This window comes from Candoia aspera, chromosome 2 (genome assembly GCF_035149785.1).
Source record: "Candoia aspera isolate rCanAsp1 chromosome 2, rCanAsp1.hap2, whole genome shotgun sequence".
NCBI lineage: Eukaryota > Metazoa > Chordata > Lepidosauria > Squamata > Boidae > Candoia > Candoia aspera.
Genome location: NC_086154.1, coordinates 11,534,511 through 11,547,386, shown reverse-complemented (window position 1 = coordinate 11,547,386; position 12,876 = coordinate 11,534,511). Strand labels below are relative to the sequence as shown.

General features: G+C 45.9%; 1 protein-coding gene across 1 annotated transcript; it reads right to left on the bottom strand.

Annotated features, from left to right (window-relative positions):
• Nucleotides 1-3,382: 3,382 nt before the first annotated feature.
• Nucleotides 3,383-12,599, bottom strand: LOC134492108 (zinc finger protein OZF-like). The gene is made up of 5 exons (XM_063296268.1): nt 12,351-12,599; nt 10,861-10,965; nt 8,044-8,142; nt 7,012-7,113; nt 3,383-5,305 (listed from the first exon to the last, which is right to left on the bottom strand). Exons 1-5 carry the CDS (start codon nt 12,382-12,384, stop codon nt 3,924-3,926), a joined length of 1,722 nt encoding a protein of 573 aa, XP_063152338.1. The 5' UTR covers nt 12,385-12,599; the 3' UTR covers nt 3,383-3,923.
• Between the last annotated feature and the right edge of the window lie 277 nt (nt 12,600-12,876).

The window sequence follows — 12,876 nt, the reverse complement described above, 5'->3', positions numbered from 1 at the left end:
GAGACCACTAATCACCAGTGAGCTAGTGTGGAGAGAAAAATGAATAAAAGAAGGAAGCTACTGAGATGTGGGAAGACCACGAGGCACAGATCATCACCGGGAAGGGAAACGCAGGAAGCAGAAAGTGCATGTAGTGAGGTTCAAGGAGCTAAAAGCACCATCTATACCAGGAAACCAACAGAAGTCATCTGTTTTGGGGACAGACGACAGTCTTTAATTTTCTGGAACATCTTCACATGGGCTGAAAACATCAGGCTTTCAAATACAGCAGCCTTCAGCAAGTCCATCTGTCCCCAGCACCACACTCTCAGCTGACCAACATGCCTTGGCATGCAGTTGACTGTGTGGCTAAGGGAACTGGACATCTCAGAAAGCTTAGAGGAACCATCTACCTTTAGAAATGCTAAACCCAAATGAATGGCTGTGTTGTCTATGTATGTAATGCTGCCCCACTTCAGGACTGCAGAACAAGAAGGGGCGGGGGCTTTAAAAAAGGAAATACCCAAAACTACCAGTGAGAACAGAAATGGCTAATGGCTACAGAATGCTGAGCGAATATAGAAAATCAGTGAAAGGAACACGTAATGGAGCACCCAGGAGAAGGGCATGGCTGCTGGCTGGCAGAGAATGCAGATGGAGCACTCCATTCTGCAATATTTTGTGGCAAACTCTGTTTGCCATACCCAAGGATGCAGGATTTGGCTTGCAAGCACATCCTCTGAAAATCAATTGCTGAGCATGCAAGGATGCTTAAGCACTCCACCACCTTTACAATGCCGATCTGTTTTACACACATAGAAAGGTGGTCTATCTAATCCACCAGTCTTTTTCTAACAGATATTCTCCTTGCTGTTGATCCTTCAAAACTGGTACACTGCTTCTGAACATGGAGGTTTCTCTTTGCCTGTCAGTGCTACCGTATTATGCCTCCATGAACGTATCCCATTTGCACTGCCACCTCTTGATTCACTATTCCATGATTGTACCCTAGTCAAACACAACAGAAGGGAAAAAAATAGATTTATTGTGTCTATTTGAATCTAAAACTGGTAATAGCCCTTTTCACACAAAATAGCTTTCTTCTACGATCAAAAGACCTTCTCTTACTTACCGTGGAGAGTTTTGCTCCACCGAGACCATCCACATGTTGAAGATTTGGGGGTGGGGTGGGGTGGGGTGGGGGGACACTTCAGAATATAAAGAATTACAGTATCACACATGAAATTTATCTACATTATGGTATACAGATATCAGCTATGGTAGGGATTTATTAATCACATGGATGGGCAAAAGGTATATTGAGATCTAGTGGTCAATTATTGAATACTTTGGGAGAGACTGGCAAGGAACATAAAAAAAAGCCTCTTCCCCCCCAATACATAGACACAAATGTATGCTAATGAATTCCTGATCAACAACAATTATTTATCTAGGTCATCTCTGTATGACCAAATGCATGGCCATCGGATGGCAAACATCACTGGTTCCATCCTGTCACCCACCACTTTGTGCCTAATTCCAGCCGCTGCGGCTCAAAGGGCCAACGCAGTGTGGGGCTGCATCCACAGAGAGATTGTCAAGGTCATGGGAAGTGACAGTTCCCTGCACTGCACTGGTCAGACCACACCTGGAATACCATGTACAGTTCTGGTCCCCACAATACAAGGATGCTGGGGAATTGGAAAGCGTGCAGAGACCTTGGTCTCCAGACACAGAGAGCCACATTTACATAGCATTCAAAAGAGACAATAAAAAGGCTAAGAAGGAAACACAGACCAGAACACATCCTCTCCAGCAGCCAACACCCAGGTAAGCAGGGATTAACACCAGACAAACAATCAAGCAGAGAACAATACCCTAATCAAGGAACTACCAAGGAGAAACCCCCACCCCCACCAACACTGGCAGGGCCAACTACTGTATATGGACAGGGAGCAAACCTCACCCTCACCATCACTGACGTCACCTAGTCAGGTAATGAAACGTCTGCAAGCCAACAACCAGGCTCAGAGCAGCAAGGACCCCACAGGCCCACCCTGTGCTACAGATATCCTCTTCTATTAGAGCGCAGGGCAGAGTAATGAAGATGGTGAGGGGCCTGGAGGCTAAATCCTATGAAGAACAATTAAAAGGATAGATTGAGCCTAAAGAAGATACGGCTAAGGGGAGACAGGACAGCAGTCTTCCAATACATGAAGGACTATCATGGGGAACAGGGTGTGAGTTTATTCGCTGGAGCTCCCAAGGGTAGGACAAGAATCAGTGGATGGAAGCTTCACAGAGGGGTGTCCTGATGCAAAATTAGGGGGAATTTCCTGCCACTGAGTGCTCTTGAGCAGAGGAATGGCCTGCCTCCTGAAATCATGGAGGCTCCATCACTGGAGGTTTTCAGGTCAAGGTTGGGCAGCCATTTGTCAGGGATGGCCCATTGATTCCTACCCTGGGAAGCAGGTTGGACTAGAAGACCTCCCAGGTCCCTTCTACCCCCAAGATTCTATGAAATAGGAGAAATACATGACACCAAAGCTAATTTACTGTTGGGAGACCTAAGAAATCAACTCTGCATTCCAATACAAGGGTGATGTGTTCTTTTCTCTCTCACACTTCCATTTCCACCCGCTTGTGGCAAGTGTGCAGTTTCTGAATACCAACGAATAGATACTCAAGGTTGCATCCAACTGAATATTATCATCAGTAGAATGAAGTTGCCACCAGGGATTTCCACTCCAAACGGCTCTGAACAGCTGCGAGACCCTCTAGAAATTATTCTGCTCTAGAGAATCAGAGTACAGTATATGGGTTAGATGGGATCCCGCCGTGGGATCTAGTCCAACCTCCACTCAGTACAGAAATCCACTAGCCATCTTTAAACATCTAGGGCAGTGTTTCTCAACCCTGGCCACTTTAAGCTGGGTGGACTTCAACTCCCAGAATTCCCCAGCCTAGGGAGGGCATCCCTGTTCTAGGCAGTGCTTATCAGCTGCTACCACCAAGAAAATCCTTCTGAATCTCCTTTCTTTTGATTTCAACTCATTCTTTGGCCCATGCTCGAGCTTCCCCTCCGTGCGTTTCTTTTTGCACACAACAGCCTTTTAGATATTTGCAGACTGTTACCAGGTTTCCCCTCGGTCTTTAGGAAGCCCTACCGTTAGGATGGGCAGAGTGCAGGGGAGAAGGGGAAGAGGAAATCTAATTACAGATGTGAACCAAACTCCACACACCCAAACTGGAATGGTTTCCAATCTGTTTTGGAAAGATAGGATGCCTCAGCCACTCACTGAGCAAATGGCCATAAGATTGCGTCATTTCACCCATCCTCCTTCCAGGCTCCCTGCTCCACCAGGGATTATTATCCATGATGACACAGATAACAATACTGAAATGCAGAAAAGGTACTTTTTTATGGTGCAGTTATTAATGCAGCTGTTTCTTTTCTAAATTTAGGCTCATAAATTCTTTACCTTCCATGTTTTATTTTCCCATCACAAACTCTTGCTTTGTTTCCTGGAAAAAGAAAGGTTTAACGCAGTTGATGTATCAATCCCGCAATCCCACATCCGTTATAGACTCTCTTGCGCATCCTGTCTCCACCCCATACACAGACATACCTCCGTGAAGGAATGAGGTCAGGATCCCATCCCAGCAGCAGAGCTGAGCACGTTTTCAATTCACAGAAAGTAATGCCTTTAAGCAGGCTTCATTCTCTGTTGACCCAGGGCATATGTATAAATCCTCATGCCACAATAGGAGGGGAGGGGGGTGGAGGGCAGGGAAAGAGATCTCTCTAAGGCTATCTAAAATCACCGAAGTAGCTTTAGGACTACCCGACATCAGCTCCAACGGTTTCCATCAAGCAAAGTACTGTCAAATCAGAAGACCCAGGAGTTAGTAATTGATCTGGGCCTTATCCACAAACCTGGTTTTCACTGCTTCTCCCCAGCGTGGGTCCTCTCGTGTTTATTAAGAACCGTCCTCCGAATGAAGCCTTTCCCACAGTCTGCACATTTAAATGGCTTCTCCCCTGTGTGGGTCCTCTCGTGCACAATAAGGCTCGAACTCTGGTTGAACCCTTTCCCGCAATCGGAGCATTTGTACGGCTTCTCTTCTGTGTGGATCCGCTGGTGCCTGATCAGGCTCGATTTGTCACTGAAGCTCTTCTCGCAGGCCGCGCACCTGTACGGCTTCTCCCCGGTGTGGATCCGCTCATGCTTAATGAGGCTGGATCTGTCGCTGAAGCTTTTCCCGCAATCGGAGCACTTGTAAGGCTTCTCCCCCGTGTGGGTCCTCTCGTGGTTCGTCAGGTTGGACTTCCGGTTGAAGCTCTTCCCGCAGAACGAACAATCGTAGGGCTTCTCCCCCGTGTGCGTCCCCTCGTGCCTTATCAGGTGCGACCGGCTGCTGAAGCTTTTCCCACAGTCCGAGCATTTAAATGGCTTCACTCCCGTGTGGATCCTTTCATGAGTCAGGAGGTGAGACCGCCGCACAAAGCTTTTCCCACAGCTGGAACACTTGTACGGCTTGTCCCCTCGGTGGGCTCGCTCGTGTTTATTGAGGCTCGACTTGTCGCTGAAAGGTCTCCGGCAGTGCGAGCAACTGTACGGTTTTTCCCCCGTGTGGATCCTCCGGTGTATGACGAGGCTCGAATTCTGATTAAAGCCTTTCCCGCAGTCCGGACACTTGAATGGCTTCAAACCGGTGTGCTTCATCTCATGAATCAGAAGGTTGGATTTCTGGACAAAGCCTTTTCCGCAGGCTGTGCAGCTGTATGGTTTCTCTCCCCGGTGGATCCTCTCGTGCGCAAGAAGACTCGAGCTCTGAATAAATCTCTTCTCACAGCCCGAGCATTTGTAGAGTCTCTGTTCTCGATGGATCCTTTCGTGCCGCACGAGGGTGGAGCTCTGGTTGAACCTTTTCCCACATTCCAAGCATTTGTACGGCCTCTGCTCCGTGTGGCTTCTCTCGTGCCTGATGAGGCTGGAGCTCTGGTTGAACCGCTTCCCACACGCAGAGCAACTGTACGGCTTCTCCCCAGTGTGTTTCCGCTTATGCCTGATGAGGCTAGACCCGTCGCTGAAGCTGTTGCCACACTCGGAGCACCGGAACGGCTTCTCTCCTGTGTGGATTCTCTCATGGGTCCGGAGGTTGGACCTTTTCATGAAGCTTTTGGTGCAGCGAGAGCATTTGTGTGGCTTCTCCACCGTGTTTTGGTTCTCTTGTTTGATACGGTTGGGTTTGTCAGTGAAACCTCTCACACAGCCGGAGGAAAATGGCATTTCTCTCTCCAACATTCTGTCATGGCCGTCTCCTATCAGGATAAACGAACGTTCATTTTTATCAAGCCAGGTTTAAGTTTTCAACAGGGACTTCTGCGGGGTGGGGGGGGTAAGGGAGAGAGAGTCAAAAAGTCAAGACGGCAGCCACCCACGACTGTTCTCACAACACACTGAACCAGGTTGCTGAAAGATCTAGTGTAAGCACTGGCACATTCAAGCATTCACACATTAACAGTCTAGAGTCCAAAGGCCTTTTACTGTTTCAGTGAAGTGAAATGGCCAGCACAAGAGCAAAGCTGCGAATGGAGAGTTCCCGCGGAAAACCTACATTTAAAACTACATTCACATAATTACTTTGTCCCCCACTCCCCATTAAAGCTTGTCACCCCACTTCCCAATCCAGGTGGCTCTCTGGTGTATCTCCTCTCTCTGGCCTTGACGTGTGAACACCATAAATTCCTAGCCATAATAATCCACTTCACACTCTAATCCAGCACCCCCTCCCATCTGGCAACACGGAGTCTGTTCTGTGAACCTTTTGATTGGAGGGATCTGACATCTAGTCTTTGTACTTGCTAAGCTTAGCTAGTCTTACCCTTTTTTGTCTGTGTGTCTTTCGCTGCAAACCTCACACTCACCAGCACTGATGTTACCTCATTGGTAATGAAATGTCTGCAAGCAAACAACCAAGCTCAGAGAGCACCAAGGACTTCACCGGGAAAAAAAACCCGGAGTGGCTTGTAAGAGTGTGGAAAAACCAGGAGGACAGATTCTGTTGTGTGTATGGAGATTCAGATGCCAGACAGTGGAACAATGTGAGTTAAAGGCTTTGTCTGGAAGCCAGCCACCCAGGAGAAAACTCACAGACTTTACAGTCTCAGTTACTGAGCTAAGGAGCAGGAACCGTAATAAATTACAAGCAGAAAGGGACGGAAACAGACTGGAGACGGAGGAAAATAAACCGGTTAAGGTTATGCCATATACCAGTGGCGGGGGAATTCTGGGAGTTGAAGTCCACACACCTTAAAGTTGCTAAGGTTGAGAAACACTGCCTTATACTATTCTGTACATACTGGTTTTGAAATTATGTTTCCACTTGCGTGTGATATTAGGACCCACTACTTTATTAGCATAGGTATCATAGTGTCCTTGTTTGTTTAAGTACTGGCTGTGTGTGGGTTGGTATCGGCTCCAATCCTGACCCATCCTTGGCAGGATGATCGATCTGGATCCCCCAACGATGCATCTCTCCCTCCAATGCCAGGTCACTGATCTTGGTGGGATTTGTGGGAGATGTGACAGGACTTTGACCTCACCTCCTCAGACGCTCTTGGAAGACAACCTGATTCCCTATCTTGACTAATTCATGGAAACAAGATCATTAAGATTTCCCCAGATGGTGCTCCAGTTTACATATATTGTGCTAAACCATGTGTAATTTGTGCCCCAGATCAAGGTCTTTCTCCAGCTTGGAATTTCAGATCCTCTAAAACAGACTGAATGTGGGAGCTGCTGGATGACACCTCCCTTTGTGTCATGTTATTATATCCAAGTTGAGAATCTCTGTTCAGAAGCAACATCTTGCTTAACGCATCCTGGGAACAGGTTAAGTGAGAAAACAAGCATTTGGCTCAGAGGGAACACTGCATTAGAAAGGATCTGAGGTAAGGCGAGCATGGACCTTTCTTGTTAGTGAATTTACTGATAAGACTTAATGGGGTAGATTAATCTCACTTACCTGATTGGATTGCTTTGAATGTCACACTTGTTTCTGAAACCCGGTGACAGGGAACGTATGGGATCTCATCCTGTTCCAGCTTTATTATTACATCTGGAAGCTCTGATCAGAGGAAATGAGATGTGACAGAAGTGGTATTTTGATAACTGGCAGCAGAGGATATCCACAATTTTCTGTGCAAATCCCAGAACTTTATGCAATAATTCAGAACAACTGTTTCTAACCTGGCATTCTCCAAATGTATTGGGACTTCAACTCCCAGAATTCTCTTTGCCCTGTTGCCTTGGAATTCTGGGAACTGCAGTCCCAACAGTTCTGAAGGACAATAAGCTGACTTAGAGCCAGACTATGAATAATAGTTCCCCCCACAAAAAGTATACAGTAATTTCAGAACGGGAACATTTCATGAAGCTAAACGTTAAGGGCATTATATATGGGGGAGGGGAGGAAGAGCAATTTTGTTTTAGCATGCTTCAAAACACAATCATGGTAGAGGTACTCCTCGCTTAATGACCATTTGTTTAGTGACAGTTCAGATTTATGATAGTTCTGGAAAAACCGACTTATGACCAGTCCTCACAATTACGACTGCTGGAGCATCCCCATGGTCTCATGAGCACGATTTCGGCACTCAGCAACCGGTTCACATTTACAACTGTCACAGTGTCCTGCAGTCATGTGATTGTCATTTTCGAGCTTCCCAACCAGCTTCTGGCAAGCAAAATCAATGGGGAACCATATAATTCACTTAATGACCACATGGTTTGCTTAATGACTGCAGTGATTAGCTTAATGACCACCACAAAAAGGGCAATAAAATCGGGTGGGATTCGCTTAATGACTGCTTTGCTTAGCAACCAAAATTCCAGTCCCAATCCCGGTTGTTAAGCAAGGACTACCTGTATTTCTCCAGATTGCTTTATCTTCAAAGCAAGGTTATCCAGGTTGCTGAATTAAAAGCTGAACTTGATTTGTTACACCAATGCTACAGTGTAGTAGCTGTCAATAATTCACTCAGATATTTAATCTTACCTGAACCATAATCTACTGGGATTTCTTTTTCTTGTGAAACAGGCTCTGGAATCCATGGATCTCCCCCATGGATCACTTCAGATTTGGGAACAGAAAATCCTACACAGGAAGAAAGGAAACAGATGTATCACAATCCAAAAGAGTCTGCAACTGGGAGATTCCATTCCCATGTGAGGGAGGAGCAGAAGAGGGAAAAGGGTTCTAGATTAGATCTGACCATCTGCAAGATTGATGTCAGCCTTGTGAGGTGATCCAGCCAAGAAGCACACCCAGAAGTACTAGCTCTAACTTTACTGCAAGGTTACATTAACAGAAGCTTGCAAGTTTGAAAGAACCTCTCTTCCCCCCTCACCTTTATAGTCCAAGAAACTAGGGGGGTCCCTTCTGAGATGTTTGCCACATCCCCATTCCTTCTGCGGACTCAACTGCTGCTTGTCTATTGCCTAGTTGTGGCTTTTCCTTCTGTCTCCCAAGGTCATTCCCACAGACCATTACACCTCCTTTCTATTTCCTTGTGTTCAATCCCCCAAGCTCAAACTCATATCCAGCTATTCTCATGTAGAACTCCTACATTCATGAACCCAGCAGATACAAGATACATTCACATGACATGGTTGTCGTTTATTCATTTAGTCGCTTCCGACTCTTCGTGACTTCACGGACCAGCCCACGCCAGCGCTTCCTGTCAGTCATCAACACCCCCAGCTCCCCCAGGGACGAGTCCGTCACCTCTAGAATATCATCCATCCATCTTGCCCTTGGTCGGCCCCTCTTCCTTTTGCCCTCCACTCTCCCTAGCATCAGCACCTTCTCCAGGGTGTCCCGTCTTCTCATTACGTGGCCAAAGTATTTCAGTTTTGCCTTTAATATCATTCCCTCAAGTGAGCAGTCTGGCTTTATTTCCTGGAGGATGGACTGGTTGGATCTTCTTGCAGTCCAAGGCGCTCTCAGAATTTTCCTCCAACACCACAGTTCAAAAGCATCGATCTTCCTTCTCTCAGCCTTCCTTATGGTCCAGCTCTCGCAGCCATATGTTACTACGGGGAACACCATTGCTTTAACTATGCGGACCTTTGTTGTCAGTGTGATGTCTCTGCTCTTAACTATTTGATCGAGATTTGTCATTGCTCTTCTCCCAAGGATTACGCGTCTTCTGATTTCCTGACTGCAGTCAGCATCTGCAGTAATCTTTGCACCTAGAAATGCAAAGTCTTTGACTGCTTCTACATTTTCTCCCTCTATTTGCCAGTTATCAATCAGGCTGGTTGCCATAATCTTGGTTTTTTTGAGGTTTAGCTGCAAGCCAGCTTTTGCACTTTCTTCTTTCACCTTCATCATAAGGCTCCTCAGTTCCTCTTCGCTTTCAGCCATCAAAGTGGTATCATCTGCATATCTGAGATTGTTAATGTTTCTTCCAGCAATTTTAACTCCAGCCTTGGATTCCTCAAGGCCAGCTTGTCGCATGATGTGTTCTGCGTACAAGTTGAATAGGTAGGGTGAGAGTATACAGCCCTGCCGTACTCCTTTCCCAATCATAAACCAGTCTGTTGTTCCGTGGTCTGTTCTTACTGTTGCTACTTGGTCGTTATACAGGTTCTTCAGGAGGCAGACAAGATGACTTGGTATCCCCATACCACTAAGAACTTGCCACAATTTGTTATGGTCCACACAGTCAAAGGCTTTAGAATAGTCAATAAAACAGAAACAGATGTTTTTCTGAAACTCCCTGGCTTTTTCCATTATCCAGCGGATATTGGCAATTTGGTCCCTAGTTCCTCTGCCTTTTCTAAACCCAGCTTGTACATCTGGCAATTCTCGCCATGGTTTATCAAACAAGTTTTCTGCATAAGCATGGCGTACTCAGCCATGGCGGGGTTTGCACAATCACTGGCCGTGTTGTGTAAAGGTAGGCAAAGCCAGGTAGATGCAGGAAGGAATATCCTTTTCTGTATGGAAAGCAACACACATCTGAACCAGACTTCAATATAATACTGTGACTTACATCTCTGTGCGGGAGCACCAAATGTGCTTTCGAGTGTTCAGAGACATTGGCTCAGTGATCCTTGTAGCAATCATTCTAGAAGTTAAACTGCTAGTATTATGCCCTTATCACAGATATCCAAGGAGAACACTGAAGCTGAAATATGGTAGACTGCCAGTGTTAAGGTAGTAAATATTCCCCGCTTCATCAGCCCATCCCACCCGGTCATGCAGAGAGGGCATGCTTCGGACCCCGTCTGCAAGGGAATTCCACCTGGCGGGGTCCAAGAGGCAGGCCTTCTTGGCAGTAGTGCCCGCCCTCTGGAACATCTTGCCCCCGGAGGTGAGATCAGCCCCATCGCTCCTAGCCTTCTGGAGGGAATTGAAGACCTAGCTCTGCCATCGGGCTTGCGGCAGGGAGGAGAATAGTCGTACTTGGGGCTGGCTAGTACCTTGAAGTGCCCCTCCTATACAATGACTGAATGAGACCACAGCCACTGGGATTTTATTATATTTGGTAGTTTTTAAAATTGTTTTAGTCTATATTTTATATCGGAATTTTATTATATAGTTACTGTTTTATGTTGTAAACCGCCCAGAGTCCCTCCGTTTGGAGGAGATGGGCGGTGACAAATTTGATAGATAGATAGATAGATAGATAGATAGATAGATAGATAGATAGATAGATAGTTACATACAACCTGGTTCACAGATCAACCTTCTAACAGTTACATTCCACTACACCTCGTTTAAGGAATTTAGTTCCTTAATTTGTCTAGCTCCATCACATGGACCTTAAAAAGCACTGGGCACAAATCCAGAATACTCTTTCTGTACCTGAATGGTCAACTGAGAGGCTCTGACTTCCTTCTGCCACCTGATTATTTGGAAGCCATGAGACATCTTCTTTGTCTTCTAACTTTATCGTCATGTTGGGGAATTCTAATTAAGAGGGGAAAAAGATATTAAGAGAGAAGACACCACTGACTCTTACGTTGGTGGGGGATACAGCATATGGTACTGCTTGCATGTACCATTTACAAATAACATCTAAACCCAAGTAAAGCCCGTGAGGCCAATAAAAGAGTTCCAAATGTCCCCAACTGTAATGGCATGTGGGAATGACCTTGGGAGACAGGAGGAAGAGCTGCAGACTAGACAACGGTCAGAAAAGAGGCAGCTGAGTCCGTGGAAGAAATGGGGGTGTGGCAAACGTACTTTCAGACTTGGAAGACTGATGTCAGCCTTGCGAGGTAGTCCAGACAAGAAGTATACCCAGAAGTACTAGCTCTGACCTTATTGTGTTATTTACATATAACACAATATTAACAGAATCTTGCAAGTCTGAAAGTGCATCTCCCCCCTTGTCTTTACAGTCCAAGAAACTAGGGAGGGTCCTTTCTGAGATGTTTGCCACACCCCCATTCCTTCTACGGGCTCAGCTGCCTCTTATCTGACCACTGTCTGGTCTGCTGCTCTTCCTCCTGTCTCCCAAGGTCACTCCCACACACCATTACACCAACTTAGAAGGAATAACTTCCAATTCATATAGCCCGAGCCCAATCAAAGAAATCAGCCTCAATCAAACATTCATAGTTTAATGCTCTTTAATCACTTTAGTATAAATACTTCCAGAAGGCATATTTATCTTGATGTGGCTTTAACCATTGTGTATGTGATTAGATCAGGCTTGCCTTTAAAGTGGGTGGGACACAACTCCTCCCCCCCCACCAGCACATTTTTCACCAAGATGCTTAATAACATGGCACTTTATGGCTTTTACATTGTGCTGCATTATGTAAGTGGTTAAGTTCAGTGGCCATATAAATTCTTTAAATCAATCAATCAATCAATCAATCAATCAATCAATCAATCAAAGATTTGGGTACTCTCCCCCAAATCACTCTAAACCTGGCAAATGAACTGGGATTTCGTCAAAAGGGAACATTATGGGAAAAATGAAGGGAATAATCATGCTAATTTCATTGAATCAGTTTACATTTTGGAGTGCCTCCACAGCAACGCTATTCCAAACCTCTAGGTTTCTCTCTCCTGTTTCAGAAGCACAAAGATTCTGCCATCAACCTGCCGGGACCTTTGTTTGAAGTATTTTTAGAGCAGGGAAGAAAGCAACCCACTTCACTTCAGGAAGCGTGAGCTTTGTTGATGAGTTAATTTACTCCAAGTGCATTTAATTCATCCAAGTGCAGGTAAAAGCGAAAACTAAAACTGCGATTCCAGGAAGGGAGGTCCCTTGATCAGTCTGGGTTCACAAAACAACGGAAACAATCCTCTTCAAATCCTGAAAATGAGAATGAAATCCTTACCAAATGAAGACATGTTCCTGGGATTCTCCTGCATATCCACCCAGGATCTGTTTCATGGATTTGGGCTCAGAAGACTGCAGTTCCTCCTTCACAAAACGTACAAGGCCACATCTTCAGAAGTTGCATGATGTCCCTGGAACAAAAACAGCACCTGTTTGTTTTCAGCACAAACCCTTGTCAGAACCCGCAAAAGGCTTTCTGTTGTGTACCCCACCCTGTGGCAACCCAGTAACGTGTACTCTGGCCAGCAGGTGCCACTCCAGGGACTGAGACGTCTTGGGATTGAACTCAGCCATGTACGTTCAGAACATCTACTGACCCGCAAAGAACCGTACAGTGATTATTACAGAGGATCACAGAGGAAAAGCTCATGAAAACCCAAAGCAGCCTTCTTCATCCTGGGCATCCTGAGATGCATGGACTTCATTTCCCAGAATTCCTCACACATTATGGCCATTACTGAAAATTGTCGAAGTTAGCTATCTGGAGGGCACCCAGGTTGGGGAAGTTTACTCCAGTCATGGAT